Source organism: Amphiura filiformis, chromosome 8 (assembly GCF_039555335.1).
Source record: "Amphiura filiformis chromosome 8, Afil_fr2py, whole genome shotgun sequence".
Taxonomy (NCBI): Eukaryota; Metazoa; Echinodermata; class Ophiuroidea; order Amphilepidida; family Amphiuridae; genus Amphiura; species Amphiura filiformis.
In genome coordinates, this window is record NC_092635.1 from 5891305 (window position 1) to 5917784 (window position 26480).

Below are 26480 nucleotides of genomic sequence, written 5' to 3' on the forward strand. Positions count from 1 at the left end.
CAGAATTGGTGCAAAGCCTCCCAGGAATAAAAAGATATTTTCAGTCCAGTTTGACCATTTGTTGAGATTTGTTTGCCCATGCCTTGGGCCAAAAATGTCAATAAATGGTCAAATAGCCCAATAACAAAATCCTTAGAGAAGACACTGGTACAAACTACTCATAATTTTACAGTATAGCAGACAAAGATTTAAGCTTTGTACAATCCAACCCTGATTTATAAAAGAGTTTGGGATAATCTGTCTGAGGGCTTATTCCTGATCAGGCTGATGTTACAAAAAGAGGATAAGTGGAAAAAAAAACCCTCATGTATGCATGTGCATTCTAGCTTTGTGTCCCTTTTGTTGACCTGGTTCATATGCGCATACCACAACAATTTGTATAAGGAAGACAACATATTCCTATATATCTACACGCTACAGTGACTCAAACAGAATAGTTACCTTTTGTGATTTCTCAGCCACCATTATGACTAGACTAAAATCATATGTCCCCAGTGCTACATCAAACAGCTGATTAACATCTACCAGGTATAAAATGTACTTCAATGCTTCATCAGCTGAGGGCGCTCCATCCAAACCAGAGGGATTATCTCGTAACATCTGGATCTTCTGAAGAGCTGTTTCTAATTCAGGGGTGTTCTTCTTCACATGAGTGGTCAGTGTCGACAAGAAGAATCTGCAGCAACAAAAAATAAGACATAATTTATTACTTGTGTTCCTGTTATCATAAACTCAATTTGAAAATATTGACTATGTTCTTGATTTTATGGAAGTCATAAAATATCAACATAATAGGGGAAGAGTGGGTGATACAGTAGTGAGCATATCGACTGCTCACTACCAGAAGTGGGTAAGTGCAATAGCTGCCATGTGTAGATGAGTACAATATACTGTGTGTAAATTGCCAAATGTTCACAGGGCAGCTATTGCACTTACCCACTGCTGGCACTGAGCAGTTGATATATGCATCCGGCACATCAGGATCACTGAAGGTGGAGACTTGCTGGGGAATGGTTTGGGAAAGCAGTAAAATGAACAATGAGTGCTTTGTCCTTTGGAAGGGACATTGAGATGTCGGTGGGTACATATGTAGTATACCTATTCATGTAACTCACAATCATTTTAAATGTAGTAGGATGTAATTCATGACTGCCCCAATCCATTCTGGTTTACAATAGTTAACATGAGGAAAAATGAGAACCCCAAGTCCTCATGTACCCAGTACCTGTTTAAGGGATGTCCACAGAATTAAAGACAGAGAATCGGGACTCGACCGCCATCTTGATATAGGCATGGAGCAAAAATTGGGGGTATTCTGTTTCCCTCGGAATGCACTTGAGGCATTCGTTGTCATGCAAGCACGACATGGATGAAGGGCGCATCAGATGAGACGCAGAATTGTTTTCGTTCGTCTTCGCGCACCATCGGCAAGGACCCGGATACCCCCAATTTTCTCCCCATAGCTCACGGCATGATTGTACGTGGAGGTATAGGGAGTCTCTGTTCTCCTTTTCGAATTCTGTGGGGATGTCACATTACACCTATGGTACAATAAACACAATAAATTACTTTATATGAAGATTATGCATATCTCATGGAGAATTAATAATTACTGAGCTGCAGAGCTACAATGTTATTCGTAATCTTGGCATCAATTCACTTACTCTCATACTTGCAAATATTAATTTACTAATTTTTTTGACTAAATTCTTACTTTCCTGCATGATTGCTGAGCTGCTATTAGCATCCATGGCATCAGTTACTCTCATACTTTTATTAATTTACTCATTTTTTGACAAAATGATTGCACTTGTAATTCTTACTTTCCTGCATCCACTCTTTGTATACTCTCTCTGACAGCATCACAGATGACATCCACCTTGTTAGACTTATACACAGTCTTGCTATCTCTTGCTACTCCTCTATAGGCTGCAGAATACATAGTCTCTGTCACATCTTCTTCTTTTAAATCAGCCAGGAACAAGTTGAGATTATTGGCAGAGTCTAGTTGGGTGACCATGATGTCCAGAGTTTCCAGAAATGTCTGAAATTTAAGCCAAAAATATGAAAACCAATTTAAGGATTTGGAGTATGAAATTTCTTTTGAGCAATAGATGTGTGCATCTCGTATATTTTACATGTGTTTGTGCATGGCATGAGGCAGAGAGGAGGATGTATCATTAAAATTGCACAAAATGGATTCTATCAGTGGCAGGACTTGCACCATAGAAATATATGGACCTAAATGCACCTGTCTGGTATGCCCATAGGATTTCAGTCAATAAAGAAATAACAGTATAATTCTAGTTCACCCCGTGCAGTAGATTAGAGTTAGGGTTAGGGTAAGGGTTATAAGTTAGGGTAGTGTGATCATATGGAATACATGTACCACAACAAAATTGAGAAAGTTACATTAATTTATCATAACATGAAAAATATTCCTTAGTTAGGTGCTACATGATGTGATGATTACAGAATAAAGGTATTGTTTTTAGCTGCTGTCGTGCATCTATCCTCTCATATAACACAGGCAACATTATTATTTAAGTAAAACAATGAGGCGAAACCGAGTAGTTTTACACCAATTCAAATTCAAATAAAAAATATCATAAGTATACCAAATTTAAATCAAATTAAATCCTACATCTTACAAGGAATTACCTAGGGCTTAAAATCAATCAATCCCGTTGTCGCTATTCACCTCCGATTGGTTCAAATAGCGAGTATGCGTATCGTGTCAATGCACACACGCTGACACGTGTTACATCATGTCATGTCATATGGGTAAGAACCAATACGATTGCAGGAATGTTCTCAAGTGTTTAAGAATCAGAGATACAGAGCTGAATGATGGATTAATTTAACACCACATAACTTACCTTTGGATTGTGATCGCAAATAATATTCATACTAATCCTATGCCTTTGCAGAATATCAAAAGCTTTCTGAAACTCTAGTTTATCCAGTAACTTCTTCACTGCTGACAGGACTAATGGTCTTGGATGAATGGTTTCCAGGTTGCCTCTTGGCATCTGAAGGATCAGTTTAGTGTGGTCTGGAACGGCTGTGACTATCCTGGATCCACGCTCTACACGGCGGATGGTCTCGTCCACAGAGACAGATTTGCCTTGTGAGAGGGAGTACAAATCTGGGAAAACAAACCAATAAAATGACTAGATCAAGACAAATGTCAACAAAGTCTAAAAATGAAAATTTTGAAATGTAGGCACTGAGAGAAACCACAGTTTGGTCTAAAACCCATAAAAATGGGACATTTGATGGTCAATTCAGGGCAAAAATTACAGTCAACTTTGCAAAGTTGCAGTTAGTCAGGAAAGAAAAAAATATTTTCAGTTTGTTAAGGGGTTACTACACCCCTCGATAAATTTAGTGTCTATTTTGCATTTTTCTCAAAAACTAATAACACAGTGGTAACAAAAGTTATGTATATTATAGGGGCAAGGAATCCAATTACTACACTGGAATTTCAGTGACCCAAGACAAGCGGTTTGTTATTTATGATAAGAAATAAGGTACCGCTGGGGTGTACCTCATTTCCTATCATATATACTGAACCGCTTGTCTTGAGTCACTGAAATTTCAGTGTAGTAATTGGATTCCTTGCCCCAATAATATACATACGTTTTGTTACCAGTTTGTTATTAGTTTTTGAGAAAAATGCAAAAATTGTCACAAATTTACCACAGGGGTGTAGTACCCCCTTAATGTACATCGAAATACACCAAAACCGTTGCTTTGCATGACTTTAAACTTTCCCCAGAAAAATCACATGCACTTGGGATACATTGTACATGGGATGTTTTCCAGACAAAGGTCAGTTAATTTTGTCTATTGGTAAGGGTTGGTCAATGAAGGGCAACACATCATTTTTATGGTCATAAAACATCTAGAAAAATATTGCAAAAGTTTATAATGCAAAAAGAACAAACTTTTGTGACATCAGCTTTAAGTGGGTCTCACATGTCTACTAGAATATAAAGCAAGTATTAAAAATACTTCTTAAGATCACATTTGTCTTCTTTTTTTTTTCAAACTTAGTAAGCAATAAACTAAATGAAGAAAACTAATGCAGGAAATCATAAAAACAAGTTTGATTTTAAGCAGCACAGCATACTGGCAACATATTGTCGGAACTTGTAAAGGTTATGAGATGGTGGCCTGAAAGTACAAAAAAGACTGAAGTGAAAAAAATAACAAACTAATAAAAACCCAGAGACTGGCAAAAAGAAGTAAGGAATAAAACAAAGTTATAACACTCAAACAATTAGCTCCATGTAGTCTGAAATTGCTATAAAGGTACACATTAATTTTGCAATTAATTGTGATCTACCCTTACCATTGAGACTTGTATTAAGGCTAATAGCTCTACACGTATGGCTGTGAGTTGTGAGTAGTAGGAATTCATCATGGACGACAAATGATGTACAATCTGAATTCAAACCTTACCATTGAGACTTGTATTAAGGCTAATAGCTCTACGCGTATGGCTTTGAGTTGTGAGTAGTAGGAATTCATCATGGATGACAAATGATGTACAATCTGAAGCCAAACCTTACCATTGAGACTTGTATTAAGGCTAATAGCTCTACACGTATGGCTGTGAGTTGTGAGTAGTAGGAATTCATCATGGACGACAAATGATGTACAATCTGAAGTTAAACCTTACCATTGAGACTTGTATTAAGGCTAATAGCTCTACATGTATGACTGTGAGTTGTGAGTAGTAGGAATTCATCATGGACGACAAACGATGTACAATCTGAAGTTAAACCTTACCATTGAGACTTGTATTAAGGCTAATAGCTCTACATGTATGACTGTGAGTTGTGAGTAGTAGGAATTCATCATGGATGACAAATGATGTACAATCTGAAGCCAAACCTTACCATTGAGACTTGTATTAAGGCTAATAGCTCTACACGTATGGCTGTGAGTTGTGAGTAGTAGGAATTCATCATGGATGACAAATGATGTACAATCTGAAGTTAAACCTTACCATTGAGACTTGTATTAAGGCTAATAGCTCTACACGTATGGCTATGAGTTGTGAGTAGTAGGAATTCATCATGGACGAGAAATGATGTACAATCTGAAGCCACTTCTGTATCATTGACATAGAATCTGTACCTCTCTGTTAAACCTAACACAACATCCTATACAAAGAAAGAAAGTGTTAGACAATACAAAACAGTCGTTTATTTCATTTTGAGTTGCACCAAAATGGATGCATCAAAGTTAATAGATGTAAACAGCAGCAACCGTGTCATCGCCGTCAATGCAATACCTGTAACCACATATCTGATACTAATTGTGTCAGTGGCCCTTCAGGAACCTACCACATCAGAAGTGAGTTTTCTTGTACTTCTACACATGTGATTTATGCACTTGGGTGTTGACGACATCCACACATTCTGTACATCGGTGAAACTGAGCAGCGTTTGGCGGATAGGTTCACCGAACATTGATGAGACGTCCTCATATGTGACACTGCCAAACCCGTCCCTCAACATTTTAGAGGTGATAGTAATGCTATCACGGACCTTACCGTTACCGCTCTAACCCAAGTGCATAACACTCATAAACGGAAAGTCGAGGGACAACGCATCAGCTTTAATCTTGGTACTCCTCAACCCAATGGGATGAACATTCATTCATTGTTTTCAACATCAATATTTAACTTTTCACATTACTTTCATCTTTTGCACTTTCTTTTTACTTCTCTTCTCTTCTCTTCTCTTCTCTTCTCTTTGCTTCTCTTTTCTTTTCTCTTGTCTTCTTTTTTCTTTTCTTCTCTTCTCTTCTCTTTACTTTCCTTTCTTTCTTTCTTTCCTTAATTTTTCTTTGCAGTAATTTTGATTTTGACCTTTTGCGTGTCTTCCCCTTTGCGTTGCGTTAGGGATCGAGCTTTTCACTCCTTGTTTTCATGCACAACTCACACGTTTCTGTGCTCATATCTTCCTTTGTTTTGCTAAAGCACAAAAATATTGCTGGTATAAACACACACAAAATGCTACATACTTGTCCTCCTATTGTACACATTGCCATATGAACACATGGCTGTGGTAGCTGTGTGATTGGCTGGTTGTCTGTATCCACAACTGAACCATCAGCAAGTTGTATAGCTAATCTGCCTGTACTATGATGACTGCATATCCTGAATACCTCACCAAATATGGTATCTTGAGATCTAAAATAGAACAAAATTAGATCAGTTATCGGTGTCAATCACTAAGATGCTTCTCCTCATTCTTCTTCTGATTCCCCCTCTTCCCTTTTCTTCACTTTCTCTTCTCTTCCTCCTTATCCTCTTCCTTCTAAACATTCTCCTCTTCCATTCTTCCAATATTGTAAGTTAAATATATTGAAGAATCCTCCCTTTGTGTTACTATGGGAAGACTGTGCAGGCAATAGAGTTAAAATCATTTGGTTACACAAATCACAGTTTTAGTCTGCCCATCAGTGGAATGTTTATTCCTTTGTGAATCATCACTCTGAGGGGCATAGCCAGCCTTTTACTGTGGAGGGGCAAAGCCATATTTTGTCCTCATTTGTCAATTTGTTGTCCCATTGTATAGTAGGGGGAATATCAAATTTCATCTCTATATATTTGTCAATTTGATGTCCTAATTTTAGTCATTTTAATCCACTACCTCTTACACTGATATCTGTCTTCTGATTTTGTTTTATGTCAAAGCACAATAAGCATTAATAACACAATCTGATGACATGTAGAAATTACTGACCATATGTGCTTACATAGCCTCCCTTTAATGTATTACTTACACCTATAGTAATCAATATTAGATATCACCTGGCTTTTGACAAAGGCATAAAAACATATACTTTCACTTTCAGAATTACAAGACCACTGATGATGAAACTCCCAATGAATTACCTGATGGCTAGTTGTTTTTCTTCATCTTTAATTGTCATGTGATACAATGTGGTTCCTGCACCCCCTGCGTCAGTCGATGCTGCTACTATGGTATCAGGCTGCATCCAGCAGAAATGATGAAGATGTAATGGGTATTCATGAGTAAAGTCCTTCCCCGAATCATCTACAATACTGGAAAGATTAAATGTAACATATTTAGGAGGTTATAAGTTGATAAACTGCAAAAAGCTTGACTTGTAAAGCTTTAGGCAATAGCTAGCATATTGCAAATAGATATCACTTGTCCGATTTGTTGCTGCAAATTTTTTTAACCATCTGAACGTAATATATAATACCAAAAATTAAACAGTGTGACAGAATCTGAGACTTTTCAGACAAAAAAGAAGTAAAGAAAATTTCTATGTCAAAGAAGTTTAATCATGTGTCAATTCATTTTGAGGAGATTCACAGGATAGTTAAATTTGATTGAATTTGAGTCACTGAAACTAAGTTTTAAGTTGACTATCAAATGCAAACTCTGTAATATACTATGCAATGGAATACTGGACTCTTTCTTGAAGAACTAAAGTCAAAGAACTTGTGCGCAGAAGTGTACTACAGCTCTATTACGAAACAACCATGCAGATGAATAATAGAACAGATCGATCAAAAAGTTCTTGAGGTTGATACATAGCGGTGTTTTTTTGCATATTCATACTCCTAATCTTTTACATACAATGTTACATAACATAATAATGCTTTAAAAAAAATACCTAGTGAACAAGGCACATATAGGACTTGACAAATGAGAACAAAGCAACAATTGGCCCTCACAAACGGTTACTGGAGTTGCCAATGTGTGGTCAGGCCGAGAAAAAAATGTGTATTTCTCTAGAAGATAAGCCCGATTTCCCATAAATAATTTTCCCTAATTTCTTATGTATTTATGAACATGAGGAAGCAAATTATTCCTCCAAATGATAAAAATTCCCTCCAAGCCCAAACTTTCCCTAGAAGGAAATTCCTGCTTTTCACGTTTTCCATGCATTGTTTGTGGTAAATGTTCTTTTGTTCATCTGTATGACTACAAATAACTTTAAGAATCTTTAATAGGTCTTACTAAAGAATTTTCCACCCTGATGTGGCAGTAACGTCAAAGCGTTGAGGCAGTTGTTTCGCATGCGCATCTATGCGGCGTCTTTATGCAAGTGCATGTGTACGCCAGCACTTTGAGCAAATACTAGCGATTTGTAGCTGCGCTCAATGAAATGCGACTGCCATCACTGCCACATCAGGGTGGAAAATGCTTTAGCCAAAAAATAGAAACCCACCTGTATACACCTTTGAAAACAGGCGGTTTGACCCTGACTTTGAATCCATTGCCACCAGCTGCCATAAGCTTAATACTGCCATCAACTGAGTCGCCATCTGTATCTGGGAAATATGAGTAGTTATTTTAGACACAATCTATCAATTCTTTCATACGTATGAGTTTGGTAAACAAAATGCTTGTATTTAATTTTGGGTTTTGTGAATTAGGTATTGACATCGGGAGTTACATACTTGTCTATGAATGAGGGCACGGCCACCACAGTTTTCAATCACTTTTAAGATACTAATAAAACAAGTAATTAGTTTTTCATAAAATTTGCAAAACATGTACATCAAGCATAGTGATGTGCCATGCAGTAGTTCACTTATGCAACTTTGTCTCCAATGTTTAAAAAAACATGGAAAAATTGGTGTTTTTGAAAAACATTTTCATTATGATGTAGCTTTTAATTTTCTATGACGTTTGAAGCCAATATTGTACACCTTATTGTACTTACCATCCCTGGCTCTGTAAAAGGCTATCCTGCCATCCTCCATTAATGTTGCTATGTCGTTGCTATGAAGAGGTGGAGCAAACAGTACTTGATTGACAGGTCCTGCTAATTGAAGAGAATACGCTGCCATAGGTGGAGGCACTACCATCCTACGAAAAGGGGTGATCAAAACTTGCTCTGGAGAGCAAAATATAAATTAATTAAACATTTATTAATAAAGGATTGAAGGATTTCATTTTTCATGTTAACTTTAATATTATTTACACATTATTTCTATGATAATCAGCAAGAAAGAACATAAAAGTTGTCAATAAGGCAACCAAAAAAAACCACGTTCTATGCGCCCTACTGATCCAGAATGTGCGTTTTGAGTCAAATTAATAACAGCAGTTTTTTGGCTGAAGTGGATTGACTTTGACTGATTTTTTTTAATCAGAAAACTTTGTTTACAAAGATTTTAATAACCCGTTAATATTCATGTTGTGAAAGAACCAATATGAGCTGGCCATGTAAATGTGCGCCCCATACATAGATATTTACCAGTGTGTGGCAAATTTGAAATTAAGATAAAGGTTAAAATATGGAGTTAAAAAACAAGAAAATACATAAGAAAATAGACATCAAAAAACTTCATAAATTTAGAACCAAGTATACTAGACCTTTGGTGTTTTAAGTAAATGATAACCTATTGTATGTATAATGTAATAATTACAGTAACTCAATTTTCACAAATGCCTCCTTTGGCCCCCATGGACCAGATCGTGTCACATATACACATTTTAATATAATAAAGTAGTTCATTAAAAATGTGTTATTTAAGACAATTATGCAACTTTATAGGTTTACTTACTTCCATCAATCACAGCAACATTAGCATTATCCAATGAATCTTGGCCCACACTACAATTAGTGGCCCATGACCATGTATACTGCAAATACTGGCCACCTTGGCATACAACATGTAGACGATATGCATGTTCCGGGTCCCAATGCATAGCAACTATTTTCTCATCATGGCAAGCAGGGAAATGAAGACTCTGCTTCAGGTACCAATGGTAGTTGCCTACTGTCCACAATTGAACTGGTAAGACAAACACAAACAAAGTTATAGTCAATTTTCAAAATTGACCAAGAATGGGTATTTTTAAAGTGAGATTTATATTAGGACAGTGTGTCTCATCTCAAGTAGAGAGTAATGCCATGTTGGATTTTTAAGTGGCAGATTCCAATCCATGCATTTACGTGGTTCTGTCACCAGCGTACAGACAAATCGCTCTTTTGAGTGTATGTATACAACCCGCTGGATTAGGTTTGCGCACTTGATTCAAAACTGTGACTGTAAAATCTAACATGGCCTTTACTCTCACTTTAGTCCAGACAGACTATAATGTACTATAATGTAACCCACACAACGAATAAGCTAAAAACTGCATTTTCATATTAAGAGAGACAAATCTTTGAACTTGGTAATCTGTATCACAGGAGACAAGAAATTCCATGCGAATCCCAACATAAATGTTTTAGCCATGATGCACTGCCATCAGTCATTTTTTACTTGACAACTGGTGTGCACTATATGGAGATTGAGAATTTTTGAAAAACACTCTCAAAGACAGATGTAACATTCCAATTTTCTTCATATTTTATTTATCAACAATATTTAACCCCCTGAGCACTACCTGCCGATCTAACATGGCCTCTGATTGGTCAATTACATGATATCTTCACTTTAACATGTTTAATCACCAATCAGAATGGAGCTTTGCAAATAAGTCACCCAAATTTTTTTGCATGGTGAAATTATTCTAACAATGTTGCTGATTGGTCCAATTGATAATGAAAACTCCTTTTTGGCCAATCGGCAGGTAGTTCTCAAAAACTCCTTTTTGGCCAATCGGCAGGTAGTTCTCATGGGGTTAAGCCATATCATTCAAATTAACATATTTTGCATTCTTGACACATCTCTGAAAAGGATTTTAATACAGCAAAGCCTTTTAAATGATCTTGAAGAATAATTGAGGTGTGAGGTGAACTTACTATAGCTTTTTGGAGTAACTTCACTCTCCTTGCCATCACTACTAGTCTCTGCTACAGTCTGTGGTAGATCTTGTAATAATACAGCTAGTACTGATGACTCACTATTCCAGGATACTTCATTCACCTGTATCATGTACAGATCAAATGTGCTTAATTAAAGACCCATTCAAAGATCCAAGCGCAAGTGTAAAAAAAAATTAAAATTATTTATAAATTGCTTAAAAGTGGAGGATAAGTCAATTAAGTTGTCATATTTTTGAACTGAAAAATTTGGCTAAAAACAAAAGAAAAACAGCAGTATTGATGAAGTTGACACCCCATTCAAATACATGAAGCTAATTTATATACTGTCAGTATATAAATTACAGATTCAGGTACATGTTTTATTTTGTCTTAAATACACAGCTTTCTGCTGAACCACTAGCAGGCTATGTTAGCACATCTATGACAATGACAAAGATACCAAAATCTGATTTTGATGATTTTTACGATCATCCAGATGAATAAATCACTGAATGTGCCTTTAAATAAAGTTTGGTATAAGGGACCAGACACTTTCTTTTAACAGTTTAGCTCAGAGTTGTAACTATCATGATTTGTCCTACTTTTTAGAAAGGTACAACCATAAGTGTTAATATTCCACAAGGTACACAAAATGCACACAACTATTGGCAAAAATAAAAACTTAACTATCACATACCTTAACTTGCATCTTGTCAAATGGCAGAGTGAATTCCCCATGTCTCAATCCATTCTTCTCAAAGAATACTATGTCATGTTGATGTGGTAATCTCTGGCTTGAAGCAATCACACTTCCTGAAGGTCTGAAAAGTTCAAATATCAAGAATAGCTCCTCAATAAATTGTTTTATACAGTAATCAAAAGTCCTCATCAAGCTCTCCTACAACATGTCCAGCAAATACAAATGTTTTATAAAAAATTTTTAAATGTTAGTGTTATAAAGGGTATGTAAAGGGTATACAAATGTTCTCATAACATTCAAATGCTTGAAAACGTGCTGGGGTGGAGAATCTCAATAGCTAATATCCATTTCCTAAGATCAGTAATTTGTTTCACTTTATATTCTCCTATTGCTATTAAGCCTCAATTTCAAATGTTGGATGCAATTTTGCAACACAAATAAGACATTATTTTGATACCTGAAAAAAAAACCAGTTGGAATTTCTAAATCTAAAGACAAGGTTATGAATTCCCGAGGGTAATATATTAGGACCGCTGCTATTACTTCATATATAATATAGTACATGCTGTCACATGGGTATCTACTCTATATTGTAACATTAATAGTTGTGTTTCTGTAAATGGATGGTTATCCGAATCTTTTACAATCAGCAGAGGTATTAGGCAAGGATGTCCTCTCTCGGCCCTTTTATTCATAATAGCGGTAGAATTTTTATCTGGGGATATTAAACAAAACCAGCAAATACAGGGTATCGAAATTGGAAATGAGTCTGATTTAGAGATTAAGTTAGTCCAATTGGCTGACGATACTACTTTACTTGTCAGAAATGAAACATCAGTTGTGAAAGCATTGGAAGCAATTGAAAAATTTAGTGATTCTCAGCGGAATTAGGCTTAACAAAACAAAACAGAAGGTATTTGGTTGGGAGACAGTCCCTAACATTCCTCAAACAACTATTTCGTGGTCAACACAACCTATTAAAAGTCTAGGTATGTATTTTGGAAAAGATATTGAGAAATGTCATAAATTGATATGGTCTGAAAAATTAAAGAAAATGGAACTTGCTTTGAACGGATGGAAAGCCAGAAAACTATCATATTATGGTAAAATATCAGTTGTCAAGACTTTTGGTGTTTCACAACTACTATATTGTGCATATTCTATACATGTACCAGATTATGTGATAAAAGAAGCAAACAAAATGCTCTTTCAATTTATTTGGGGTTCAAAGAGGGAAAAAGTCAAAAGAACAACGATAACGGGATACATGGAATATGGTGGCTTGAAAATGATAGACTTGCAAAGCCAAATAAGAGCTCTAAAAATTAAATGGATTTCAAGATTACTTTGCGAAAATGATCATGGTATTTGGATAAAAATAGCAAAATTTTGGTTTAATCAAATAGGAGGCATAGATTTTGTACTTAATTTGGAATGTAAGTCCTCTAATGTATCGGAAGTAACAAAAGAAAAAATTCCCAAGTTCTACACAGAGGTACTAAAATCTTGGTTTATGTTGAAAAAAAAGAATGCTGATGCCTCTTTACACGAAGCAAGAGTACTTCATGATCAAATAATCTGGTACAATAATGACATAAAATTTAGAAATAAGTTGCTTATGTTTAAGAAGTGGAAAGATGCTGGTATAATGTACTTAAGTGATATTGTAATCAATAATCGTTTTATAACTCTTTTTGAGCTAAGACAAATAGTTCGGTGTCCAAATGATGTTTTTAACTTGAACACATTACTGACAGCAATACCAAAAGAATGGAAAACGTTAATTTTAAATAATCATGTAGATTTCAACAAAACAAAGGGCAATGATCGATTATTTCAAGTTGGGAAAACCAAACTACACATTTCAAAGCTATCCACAAAACAAATATATAAACTTTTAATGCCATCAGAATGCACCCAATTTATGTTAAATATTGGCAAGATCACTTCAATTGTAATAAAAGTAAATCATCTTGGAGACAAATCTTCACTTTTAAAATAAAAAATAGAATTCAAACAAATTTGGACACTTTCAATATAACCTTTTATATAACCTAATACCGTGTAAGAAAACCCTATTGAAATGGAAGATTAGTAATTCGGACGAATGCTGTTTCTGCAATTGTCGTGAGGACTATGAACACTTTTTCATATCATGCAGGAAAAATACATCATTTTGGATTTTCTTTAAAGAATGCGTGTTAATTACGACACACACACATTTGAACGTGTCTCTAGAACATATTATTTATGGTTGGAACAAGAAAGACTCACATTTTGATTTTGTAAACCTGCTCTTAATTATAGCATCGTTTTCAGTTTACAAGGCCAAAATAAGATATAGTGAAACCAATATATTTACTCCTATACCAATGCTCTTTATTAATGAAGTAGAAAGATTGAATGAAATAACAACAAATGCAGAAAATGTGCCAACAATTATAAAAGAAAATCAAAATGTCTGGGATGAACTTAAGGTTCATTTGAATATACTGTAATAAGTTATACATAATGTTTTGATAATGTTAATTTACATGTCGTGGCTTTTGAGCCGCAATATTGTGGAATAGCAAGTTTTTGAGCTTGATATATAAACTAAATAAAATAAAGGCGTTTCGCCAACCTCACTGAGGTATAAAGAGAAAAAAAAACATGCTGTCACACCTCTGACAGGTTTACCCACTCTTCCAACATAATCTACTTACTTCCAACAGAGAGCTTGTTCCAGACCATTCACATCTTCACTTGTAAACTGTAAAACACATTCTCTGTTCCATGTCCTTAATTTACGAGCACCTATGAAACATTAAATAAAGAAGTCATTGATAGAAATTCTTTCTTACATGTCTAATTAACTGTAATAGCTTAGAAGACTGGTGACAACCATATACCAATGCTAATTTTGTCAAGTGTGTTTGACATATTTCACACACTTTAAAGTCACATTCTGCATTTATCGAGACAAAAAACTTTCTAGGAAACAAGTGTTCTAATCTGTTTACAAAAATATTCTTGAAACTGTGTATTTTTAACCCAAATTTGAAAAATTCTCTCATTTATATTTGAAGCACTGTCCACCTTCCAATACATTTAAACTAAAGTCAAAGGTGTTTGACAACTGTTTGTAAACTTTCAATGCAAAGTAATAATTTAGTTCTTATGTATGGGTGGTCCAAAAAAAAAAGGATTTATACTCTTACCACTTTGTTGATTGACAGCACTGACCACAAAGTACTGACCATCACCCCTCCAGCTGACCCTGACCTTGAGGTCATCCCAAGGCAGTGCTGGCTTGACCTCTTCAGCTTTCTTTGTTGCCGCTTGTTTGCCCTCTGACCCATGGAATTGAGTTTCCTTCTTCCCCCAGCCAACAGTGATAGGCTTTTCTGGATTTGATAAATGGATAGAGTATGTGTATTGATTACATCAATAAATGTTGGTGTTCAATTTGAGGTTAATAACTAGAAGATTTTGTTGTAGTTGAAATGACAGATATAAATACTTGCATCATTTTATTTCTTTACAGAACACTGCACAACCATTTTTAACCTACATATATAGGCCTCATCAACCAAACCTACATATATAGGCCTCATCAACCACCCACTTAATGAAGTTTGAAGACACACATGAAACATTTGTAGAGAGCAATCACATACGTCCATTGCACTCCACATAATAACTGATTATGCCTTAAACTATTCATCAGGACTAGAAAGTTGGTAAAATCCTAAAAATTAATTCTTGCACAGATTCTCCTTAAGCTTAGCAGATTTGTGAGAATCCAAGCAGACATCATAGAACTTTTGGTTCAGCTCAATTTTATTTTATTCAATTCTGTTTTACCTGGACCAAAGCAACAAACATAATGTATTTTTGTCTCAGATTTTCCTAATCATAATGACTTAAAATATCAACTCATGGCATAATTATATTTTCTACTCACATGATTTTATCAACTTTTTTGATTAGAAATGGTGAGAAACCTAACAACTTACGTTCACCAAACTCTTCAGGATTCATGGTGGTCTCAATGACAGGATCAAATTCCTTGGTCATTAAAATGATTGTGTCAGCACCTGAAGAAGAAAACAGATAAATAATGATATGGTTGTATGTAAAATACAACAAAACTTCATAATATTAAGGCAGGTCAGTGGGGAGTGTGACCTAGACGTGTTTGGACTCAAATTATTGAGACAAGGACAGATGACACCCAAGAGGTAAGGTATGGTTTCTATCAAGGAGATTCCAAGGTTTGATATAAGCCAAAACTTAAACTAAAGACACCCATGGAAACACACATAGACATACATCCAAGTGAGGAGAGAGAGAGAAAGAGAAGCAGAATGTGAAAGCAAATGTTTGATTGTGAGAGTAAGCATTAGACATGGAAGCAAGCATGTAATACAAAGCAAGGACAGGCAAGGAGTAAGAGACAATGAGATGCATGTAGAGAGAGACACAGATATTGTAATATAATGTTTAAAATGTCCTATTCTTCCCCTTGTACAGAGACAATGTAAAACTGGTTCTTCCTTCCAGGAGGGGGTGCGCACAAAGTATAAACGGCTGCAAAGCATAGCGTAGAGAAGCATGCTTCGAGCGCGCATCGCATAGCAACTGGTGGATTTTCTAATGCCAGAGAGGGCCTGTTACAGGCCGCTTCGCACTGAACAATTCCTAGACAAACACATAAAGACATCAACAGAGAAAGCGAGACTGATCATTGTTAATGTCCCTTTTCTTTTCAAATCCATTCATTTTAATACAAAAAAATCAAAACACTAAAATGTAGTCACCTGTTGTGAGGACAACCAACTCCTGGTCAGGACTCCATGTCATACTGGTAAGGCCACTGGCAACACTACCAACACATTCCAGCTATAAAATAACAGCAACAATGCACAAGAATAATTATAGGTTAATAAATATGTATCACTTGTTGGGAGTGAAATTGTACAAAATAATGCACGCATACTACTGAGATGTTGATGTGTCTAAAGCCTGAAGGGGGAGTGCATTAGATGCATCAACATCTCAGTACCATAAAAGCTTCATTCCTTTCTTTAATTTCTTGGTTGGCACAAAACCCGACACAAATCAGAACTAGGAGAGAAGACGGATTAACCCAATGGGCACTGCTGCTGTTCTCACAGTAACCCCTGGTTAATTACATGATCTAATATTCTGAGTAACCAATCAAAATAGAACTTTTAGATTTCTTAGCAATTTTAAAGTTAATCCCCTTCAGCCCTAATGACTAATTCATATTGTCTCTGATTGGCTAATATTCATGATATTATATAGTCCTCTTTTAACCAATCAAAATAGTTCTTACAGGCAGATAATTAGGCCGGTAGTGGGGTTAAATTGATGACATGCGGCATAATCATAATTTTCCCACTTACCTCAAATACAACGGTGTTATACAGCAATACATCTCCATTGCTTGTTGCCATGCAAACAGACATCTGATCCGGCAAATGCTGAATATCTATGATATGACCTGTGCTATCTCCTACTGTTAGGTAGCCTTGCTCAACCAATGATATATGCCATTGTACCTGGGTATGTTAAGAGAAAAAGAAAATATGTATTAGCAGGCAGGGCTGTCAACTTTTTGGAATTGCTTGGCGTGAGACAAAGGCGTACCGAGATTTGCCGACTCCAATGTTCATTTTGAACCATGATTATTTGAGCCTCGGCGCTCGAGAATGTGAATTCATGATGATGTGTGAGATTTTACTAACTTTCCAGCTTTTTGCGTGAGATTTACTACCTAGGCATGAGATTATACTACCTTGGCGTGAGATCGTGAGAAAGTGACCCAATGCGTGAGACTCACGGCCAATGCGTGAGAGTTGACAGCCCTGTTAGCAGGTAATCATAGGCCAAAAAAAAAAGGTTTGTCTCAAAGCTCACGAGAAATTTAAAAACAAATGCGAAATGCAATTTTTTTTTTTTTTTTTTTTTCCCGACTTTTTTTCATGGTATTTTGAGAAAAAAGTCTGATTTTCGCCGATTTTTTTCTAGAAAAAACTAAAATTTTTTTTTTTTGAAATAAAAAAAATTTCTGCATTTGTTTTTTGTCAAATCGTGGGATTTTACAAACGTGCGCAAGCTTTGAGACAAACCTTTTTTTTTTTTGTCCTTATTTATATAAAACATTTTCTATGACAAAATATATTTGATGGAATTGAGTTGACACAGCTACTATTACAGTGCATTTGGCTTCCTTGGGGTACTGACATGAGTACGCTGATGTAGTAATTTCACGCATGTACATGTACAAATGTGTTGCCTTTGATCACGGTTATAAACAACAGACTCAATGCACCATTTAATACATCCACTGGAGCACCTACTGACTTCAGTGACTTGAGGAAGCCCTACACTATTCCCTTGGTCACACATCCAGACTTTTTCACTACCTTTCACTCTTACTCCTGAGTTTGGTGAATTTTTGCATTGTAGCATACGGGGAAATAACAGTTTTTGGTCATTCTTTTCGGCTTAAGGGATCTGGAATGAGCGTTTTGAGCGTTCCGACAGTATATTTTGTGGGACATGAGAGCACATCAGACATATCAAATTGCATTCTGAATACGAAGAATGTCTTTCTGATATCAAATAATTTTCATTTTTTGAAATTCACGATATAATACAAATTTTAAGACAAATTATTAAAATTTGATATTTTTCACATTTTTGATATATAACAGTCCTCGATGTAAATTTTATAAATCTAATGACATATTCTTAAAGTGTATGTAGCTGGGAGGAAAAGCCGACGATCAAATGAAAATTTTGACCTTTCATATTGAAGATATGGATTTTTTCCAAAAAGACCTATTTTTTTTTTTTTTTTTTTGGGGAAAAAAATCCATACCTTCAATACGAAAGGTCAAAATTTTCTATTGATCGTCGGCTTTTCATCCCACCTACATACACTTTAAGTATAAATCATCATATTTATAAAGTTTGCTTGAGTACTGTTAAATATCAAAATATCAATTTTTAATCATTTGCCATAAAATGTGTATTACATTGCAATTTCAAAAATCTAAATTATTTGATATCAGAAGGACATTCTTCAGATTTAGAATGCAATTCGACATGTCTGATGTGCTCTAATGTCCCGCAATAAATACTGTCCAAACGTTCATACCCCACCCCTTAACGCAAAGAATTTTAGTAACATTTTCTTCAGCAGTTTGAACTTTTTCATCAAAAGATTAAGAAGCTGCTTCAAATTCTGTTTAAAACATTTCCATTCACCACAACAGTAATCTTTCACTCCAGTGTCAGAGGAAGGTTGAGGACTAACCATGAGGTATCCAAGTTTTTCCTTAAATATTTCACCAAACCAGAAGGTGCTGTCAAAGCTTACATAAAATACAATAAGAATGCAATATAAAAGTCCATATATGTTTCTTGAATGCTATTAATATTTGTAAAAAAATAAACTTGTGTGTTTCTCGACAAGATTTCAAAAATCCTATTAACAAGACTCAGTATAATTATAAATATAATACTTTGCATGAAGTATCAAAATTCAGTTTTGAACTCTCAAAATTCTACAACGCCCAAAATAATATCTCTCATCTTGAGTTTCCCAAAAGTTAAGCCTGAACTTGATTCTACACAGGAACTCCTTCAGTGCAATTCAAAAGAAAATACTGAACATCATCTGTCTCCCTTTTCAAAAAAGTACATAAATCAGATTTAACATTACAATATCAATTTGAGCAAGTAATTTATTCACAGCTAAATACCTATCTTACATGTATGTACGACTTGGTGGAATACACAAGTTATACACACTGCCATCATCAGTTCCCAAAGGTACTGAATGCAGTGTTGCCAAAACTTTTCAGCGCCAAGGCGCGGCGCAATGACTCGCCAGACCGCTGTAAAGGATTCTCAAGTAGCCCAATTTTTAAGCTTCCAAAAAAAAGATATTTGGGCGGAATTACCCTAATTTAGAACGCAAATCACCCAATTGGGCGGAAAAGCACTTGACGTTAAAACTTCCAGTACTTACAGGGAAGTTACTAACCGATCAATAAATGGCCACGGCCTGGCACTGGCAAAAGTAGCCCAATTTTAGGCAAGTAGCGGCATGCTTTTTTGAGTAGCATCAAGTGATTGCCAAGTAGCCCAATTGTGCGCCTAAGGCACGGCGTTGGCATCACTGACTGAATGATCTTACCTGCTGAGCTTGAGGGTCCAGACATACAACACTGCCATCATCAGTTGCCAGATAGACTCGCCCTGTGTCACAGTCTACACTGATGCAAGAGGTATGTTTGAGTTCTGGGATGCCCTGGATGCGATGACATTGAACTAGCTCAAGATTACGCATTTTGATGTTTACCTTTATCTGTAAAGAGAGGACGGACACACAAAATCGTAAGAATTTCTTACACAAGAACATTTCAGACTTTAGCATTTTTCTGAAAATTCTAAATACTAATGACCGATGTGAAGTAGAGTTGGGCGACTTTCACTTTTTTCCTAGTCGACAGCAAATAGTCGCGACTACGACTATAGTCGCGACTATCTGTGGTTAAAATTGGACTGAAAAATCGGGTGAAAGATTGGTGGCAATTTAGTATTTGTAATGCATGATTACAGGACCCATGATTGCCGGCATCGCATCACAGTTTGCTACACAAACCAGCACTGTTGCGATACAAATTGCTACACTGTATCGCACGTTTGCGATGCAAATATTTGACTGTAAAATGCTGTAATATAGGCCTGACTTTTCTGTTCAATTAAATTCACTTGCCACTTTCCAGCAACAGCACAAGAAACTTCATATAATTTCTCAAACCTTCAATATTCCAATAGCGATCTTTGTTCGTTTCCATGTTTTGCTGTGCATGAAAATATGTAAACATACCGGTACGGCAGTGCATATTTTCCATGGTATACTCATGAACGTGTTGCATCGTGCATGTACGATTAACTTTCACCTCCGACCTACGTCGCCTGACCTCATCTAGACTACTGCATTTGTCGCTACAGGGGTGGCATTGCAACATTACGACTGTTTGTCAGCTAATTTGTTTATTTTCCTGTTGCTTTCTAAATATTCTTTTACCACAATAAGCATAGCTTTTTGAAATGACGAGAAAAGTACTTCTAATCTAATAATATTTTCCTAAATTTTCCCTTTTAGAAAAAACTTCTCGGAAGTTCTTGCTGTTTCTTTTCTTAAAATAATCTCATACCTTCAGTAGTTGGTACAAACACCCAACCTGGGTCTGTACATGCACGCTATGACGCTGCTACACCTGTTATCGCTGCATAAATTATAATCATAATGAGATGTTCGACAGTTCTAAGTAATTTGAGTTTTTTGACGGCTTTTATCTTGTGGGAAAGTAGTTCGACAACAAGTCAATAACACCAATTTAATGATGATTTATGGACTTCATGATTACTTGTTGGTATAGTGTTACTATTTGTAAGTCAATGACTAACATTTTCGCAGTTTATATGTTAGTATTTGGTTGGTTTTGGTGCGAATAACTGGCACTTTTAAAGTAATTTTTTTAACACAAAAATATACTTGCATTAGTCGACTTTTGGTTTTCAATAGTCGTAGTCGCGACTATCAGTAATAGTCGCGACTAACGACTATTGGCGACATAGTCGCCCAACTCTAATGTGAAGCAGGTAGGTTTTTGTTTGTGATTATTTCATCATTTTTTAAAATTTTCATGTGTTTCTTTATTTTTTCCCAAACTAACTTTTAATTTTAATTTGTACAGATATTATCTGTTTCCGATGACCTTGGTTTCATTTTTATTTTGCCTACAAAGTACAATATGAATATCATAGTCTAGAAAAGGTTAAACAAAACTGTAACAATACATTGTTGTAAGACCTGAATTTAAAGTTTTATTCAAGGACTTGACCTGTGACCGATTAATGGGTATCAGAGACTGTCATTCTCTACTGCTCTTCTTTTAGGATAAGCAGTTGTATAGCAATTTTTAATAGAGATTATATGTGTTCTATAAGCTGCATATATCCTATCAGCGATTACTCTACCTTGTTTAGGACTTTCAAAAGAAGTGCCTGCCTGTGCAACCATGGCATGACTGTTTCAAAATAGGCCGCCAAAGTCATGCAGGTAACTCTGAGGTCGTATATCCCGCATCAAAGACCCTGTACATTGTACACACGATCATTAATAGTGCACAATGGTAGATCTCTTAGCTAGGGTCTTTGATATTGCCCAATAAAATGTAAGGGCCGTATATAAGTAATGTTTCCATGTGCACGCCCATCGGCATTCGTAGACCGCATGTTTCAAGATACCGATAATTAAGTTTGTGATGGCCAAGAAATGGTAGGATGACATGGATCCAGGAAAAAATGCCTTGAAATTGAGCAAAACAGATTCTCTGCGCTCGAGCACAGAATTGATCCACCGCTATTATGATAAGAAAATATGTTATTTTGCTTCCCAGCGCAGAGGCTCCAACAGTAGATCCTCTGCGCCCGAGCGCAGCAATGATCCACCGCTATATATTAGAAACTGCGCCCAAGCACAATAACTCCGACCGTGGATTCTCTGCGCCCGAGCGCAGTAATGATCCACCGCTACCTATAAAGAACTGCACCCGGGCGCAGCAACTCCGATAGTGGATTATGATTATCTGCGCTCGAGCGCAGAAATGATGCACCACTATTATAACAAGAAAATATTTTAGTTTGCTTCCGAGCGCAGAAGCTCCAACAGTGGATTCTCTGTATTCTGAGTAAGGCCTAACACTTCAAGTGCTGAGCGCCAAATTGGTCACTTACCGCTCACTGTTCAAAATGTGACATCTACACCAATTACAGTCCCCGAAATGGTCTACTTTTTAGCCGACCTCAATTCCGAAACATTTAGTGATAGTTAAAAATGCGATCCCCAACCCTTTGGTTACCTTTGGACGAATTCGTAGAAATCTCTGCAATTATATATATATGATAGGAAACGAGGTACATGCTAGCGGTACCTTATTTTTTTATCATAAATAACAAACCACTTGTCTTGGGATCCTGGGTCACTGAAATTCCAGTGTAGTAATTGGATTCCTTGCCCCTATAATATTGTCACAAACCCCTCACGGAAATATCCTGCGCCTCCTAGAGCCACTTCCGGTCCTGCCGGTACTCGAACCCACGACCCTGGGTTTAAGAGGCGAAGCGCTAAGCGTATAGACCAAAAGAGGACTTCCCCGTCAGGTCTATAACACTAACGCACTTACATGTATACCTCCGTGACATGCTCCCCCTCCTCGTAAGGCGCGTCCTCGCGCCTTACTTCCTCTGTTTAAACTGGTCGTCCTTGATACAAGGCATACTCGGCCAGACTGGTCGTCTTTGATACAAGGCATACTCGGCCAACCATTTTTATGAACGCCTAACCCTTTCCGATGGGTGATCCCCCTGGTGTTAAGAAACACCAGGGACCACCGCTGCCACCATTTATGTCACAAACCCCTCACAGAAATATCCTGCGCCTCCTAGAGCCACTTCCTGCCGGGACTCGAACCCACGACCCTGGCCTGGGTTTAAGAGGCGAGCGCGCTAGCGTATAGACCAAAAGAGGACTTCCCCGTCAGGTCTATAACACTAACGCACTTATACCTCCGTGACAATATACATAACTTTTGTTACCACTGTGTTATTAGTTTTTGAGAAAAATGCAAAAATAGACACAAATTTATCGAGAGGTGTACTAGTACTAGGTATCCCAGGCAAACCTTAGTTAACACATTTGCTGGTCAGCGAAATTCGCCGAGACCGGGGCCCAAACACAATGCATATTTACATAGAAATTTTTTTTTTTTTCGAGGATAGGTCGGTGAAGGAAACCTACATAAATATGTTTTCTATACTTCACTTGACCCAAATATATGATTTTTTATGGTGATAATCAAGTCGCACATGGAATTTTAGAGGGATTTTGATAGCAGTTCCATTCAAAAAGCTGCTATCGACATGAGACTAAGATCTAGAAACACCCCTCAATGCCGTTTTGGGGAATTTTGCTAGCAGAATCTTTTTGATGAAAGTCAATCTTTAACAAGATGTAATTTGTTACGGAAAGTGCAATGACAAAAATGTTTTCAGTTTTGGCTTTCTTTACTCAAGGGCTTTAATTTGATATGTAAAATGATGCAGTTTGATGGCAAATTTTAATTCACCTAGCATACCTACTAGTACCCTAGTGCCGTACTATTACGGTGACTTCGTATTCGGCGAGGATGTCGATTTCGACCTCCTGGTTTGTTTACAAACAGAGAGGTAGACAAAAGACCGTTCCGCATGTCCAAACACTCAAGTATCAGAAGGATGGTCCACAATAGCGTGATTCACGTAACATGAATAGGGATTAAAAAAGCTGTCACGTAGAACCATGTGATTCTATTGTCCAATTTGCCATCAAGATTTCATATGGAAACAGTTCAGACTAGCTCGAGATACATGTACTCTAGCTAAAATACAGGTTTACATTTACTATCTTACATTATCTTGCTGTATTTCAGCTAGAGCTCCAAACGACAAGCTTCCGGGTTTTTTTGGAGAACAATACTCTTACGTAAGATGAAGAAGAAACCCGCCTCGGAGCCCGCCCTACTCATTATTTCATTGTTCTTATTGCAATTTGCCTCCACACATTACGTAATCAACACAAAGCTTTTGTGAGGATTAGTGAGTGGATAAGAAATTGACAGTGGAGGATACGAAGGACACGCCGATTGTTAGTTGTCAATCATGAATTGCCGCAACGTATTAATATTTTACTGCATGGCATTCCGCAAACACCAAGACAAATTATGCCATATTTTTCCAAAGATCATCTCATATGAAGTAAGCTGAATGCGATCTGTACTTTTGTAACATTCCGATCGCTTTTGATCACCTATTATCGGCGAATTTGCTTGAAAACATGCGAGTTCATGTTGTGTAATTAGCATACATGTACATGTAGACACAAATGAAATTACGATGCAATACAATGCAATTTGAATGCGCAGCAGATCTATAGAAATAACGTTGCCCGGTTTTATGCAGAATTAGACATATAGGGTATACTCTTCTTCCACGGTAAACCAAACAGCTTCCGTGGTAAACCTTATAGCGCCATCACCTGATGAAAGTACGTTATTAGTAGGTGTGAGTTAAAAGCTATCTGGGCTAGAACTATTGCGACTGTAGGGGTGAGCTTGCCTACAGGTAAATACTCGTGGCGGTTACATTATAGGCTACACGTATAGTTTAGGGCAACGGGGGCGGGGGGGGTGGAAAGGAGGGTATGCCTACTACGGGGATGTGCGACAGAATCGGGGTGCATTTTGGTTTATTGATGGCCCTCAATTTCATGAAAATTTGGTTTAAGAAAGATTTATTTTTTAATTTTTTAAAGTGACCACCTAAATAACATATTTGAACTCCCATGGCCACCAAACACAACCCTCTCCTGTATAGTTTAAATAGGCCTATTAATATAATTTTTAAATGCTATTTTATTATTTTGTTATTAATTGAAAATCTAAAATAGTATAAAATCGTAGGTATATGATGCCTTAAATTAAAGTTTAAAACGTTCTTCCAATATTAAAAACTATTATTAAATAATCCCTAACATCTCAGACAACACCCCCCACTCCCCCCAACACACACACCTACACACCCTACACCAACAACCACGTGCCAAGTCTTGGCGAAAGTCTACCTTGTAGGCCTACTAGTACATCGTGCAACCGCGCGTGCACCATCCAGCATTGCCCCGCTAAAATACACTACCCTATTACGAGCAATGGAATAGCCCGTCAATCATACACAGTGGTTGCTCCTGGAAGGAAGATTATACCCGATATGACGCGGTTGCTCATGGAAGACAAGAAGGATTATACCCCTTTTCGAATTAGACCCTGTCTGGTTCAGACCCAGAACAGGATCATGTCAGAAATTAATATTTTGTTCTGGGTCTGATTATTCGGACTACTACTAGTACCCCCTAAAAAAATTAAGCTTACCTCCACTCCAGAGTCAGACTAATGGAGTCGAGATCGATCAGCTAAAGCTTCCTTTTTACAGTTAAATCCCTGCAAATTACAATAACCTAAAATTCTAACAACACCAATAAAATAAATACATTTCGGCTAAACTTATAAAACACCTGTAGACTAATGAAATACTATTAGTCATGTGTACGTCTAATAATATATTGTAGCGCGTGGAGGCTGACATTGACAACATACTATGATCTGATTAATATTCCTTTTCGCAAGGCAGAACCGCGAGGATTGCAGCCAATGAAAACGTATTTTGGTGATTTTCATTTCAATGCATTTGAGTCGAATTGGAATATTAAAAAATGGTTTGGATTTAAATTGGGTACAATGAGGAAGTTGAATTGCCGGGTTGGAATTGAAATCAAGATTCTGGATTGAAATAATTTAACATTATGCAATAGCCAGGACGTGATAGGCCTATGAAGATATCATAAATCATTCCAAAGTCTAAAACAATTGACAAATCTCAATCAAAAAAATGATGAATACCTAATTAATAGCAGCAACTCTACTTGTTTTTTCCAACCAACTGACGAAAATGAAATCCTGAAGATTATTAATAATTTGGGTAATAGAAAAAGTCCAGGTTATGATCAAGTAAAGTCTGATGTAGTAAAAGTGGTTGCCAATGAAATTGTGTAGGCCTATCCATATCATATTTAACAAGTCGCTCACAAAAGGAATAGTTCCTGATGCCATGAAAATAGCAAAGGTCGTGCCTATATAGGGTACCTGCAGGTAATATGGGACCATTAAGGACGTTTAGCTTATTTGCATAAAAACTAATGAAGATATGCCCGCAAGAGATTGTTATGATGAACAACCTGTCCTTTAAGATTAATAAAACAGGCAATGTTACCTTGTTTTTATGTTTGTTTGGACGCTATGACGTCAAAATGACGTCATCGTCAAGTGTCCCATATTAC

General features: G+C 36.6%; 1 protein-coding gene across 1 annotated transcript in view; it reads right to left on the reverse strand.

Moving 5' to 3' along the window:
• LOC140158543 (putative elongator complex protein 1) overlaps positions 1–25710 on the reverse strand; it is a 64671-nt gene extending 38961 nt beyond the window's left edge. Inside the window, exons 1-18 of the mRNA XM_072181665.1 lie at positions 25516–25710; positions 19677–19847; positions 16873–17028; positions 16264–16345; positions 15460–15540; positions 14662–14847; positions 14167–14257; positions 11459–11582; positions 10759–10882; positions 9572–9802; positions 8725–8898; positions 8227–8329; positions 6917–7087; positions 6040–6208; positions 5018–5174; positions 2880–3148; positions 1824–2044; positions 442–676 (exon numbers count right to left, since the gene is read on the reverse strand). Coding sequence (XP_072037766.1) covers positions 442–676; positions 1824–2044; positions 2880–3148; positions 5018–5174; positions 6040–6208; positions 6917–7087; positions 8227–8329; positions 8725–8898; positions 9572–9802; positions 10759–10882; positions 11459–11582; positions 14167–14257; positions 14662–14847; positions 15460–15540; positions 16264–16345; positions 16873–17028; positions 19677–19829 — 2727 coding nt within the window. The 5' untranslated portion in view covers positions 19830–19847; positions 25516–25710. The remainder of the gene's footprint in view (positions 1–441; positions 677–1823; positions 2045–2879; positions 3149–5017; positions 5175–6039; positions 6209–6916; positions 7088–8226; positions 8330–8724; positions 8899–9571; positions 9803–10758; positions 10883–11458; positions 11583–14166; positions 14258–14661; positions 14848–15459; positions 15541–16263; positions 16346–16872; positions 17029–19676; positions 19848–25515) is intronic.
• Positions 25711–26480: the final 770 nt, after the last annotated feature.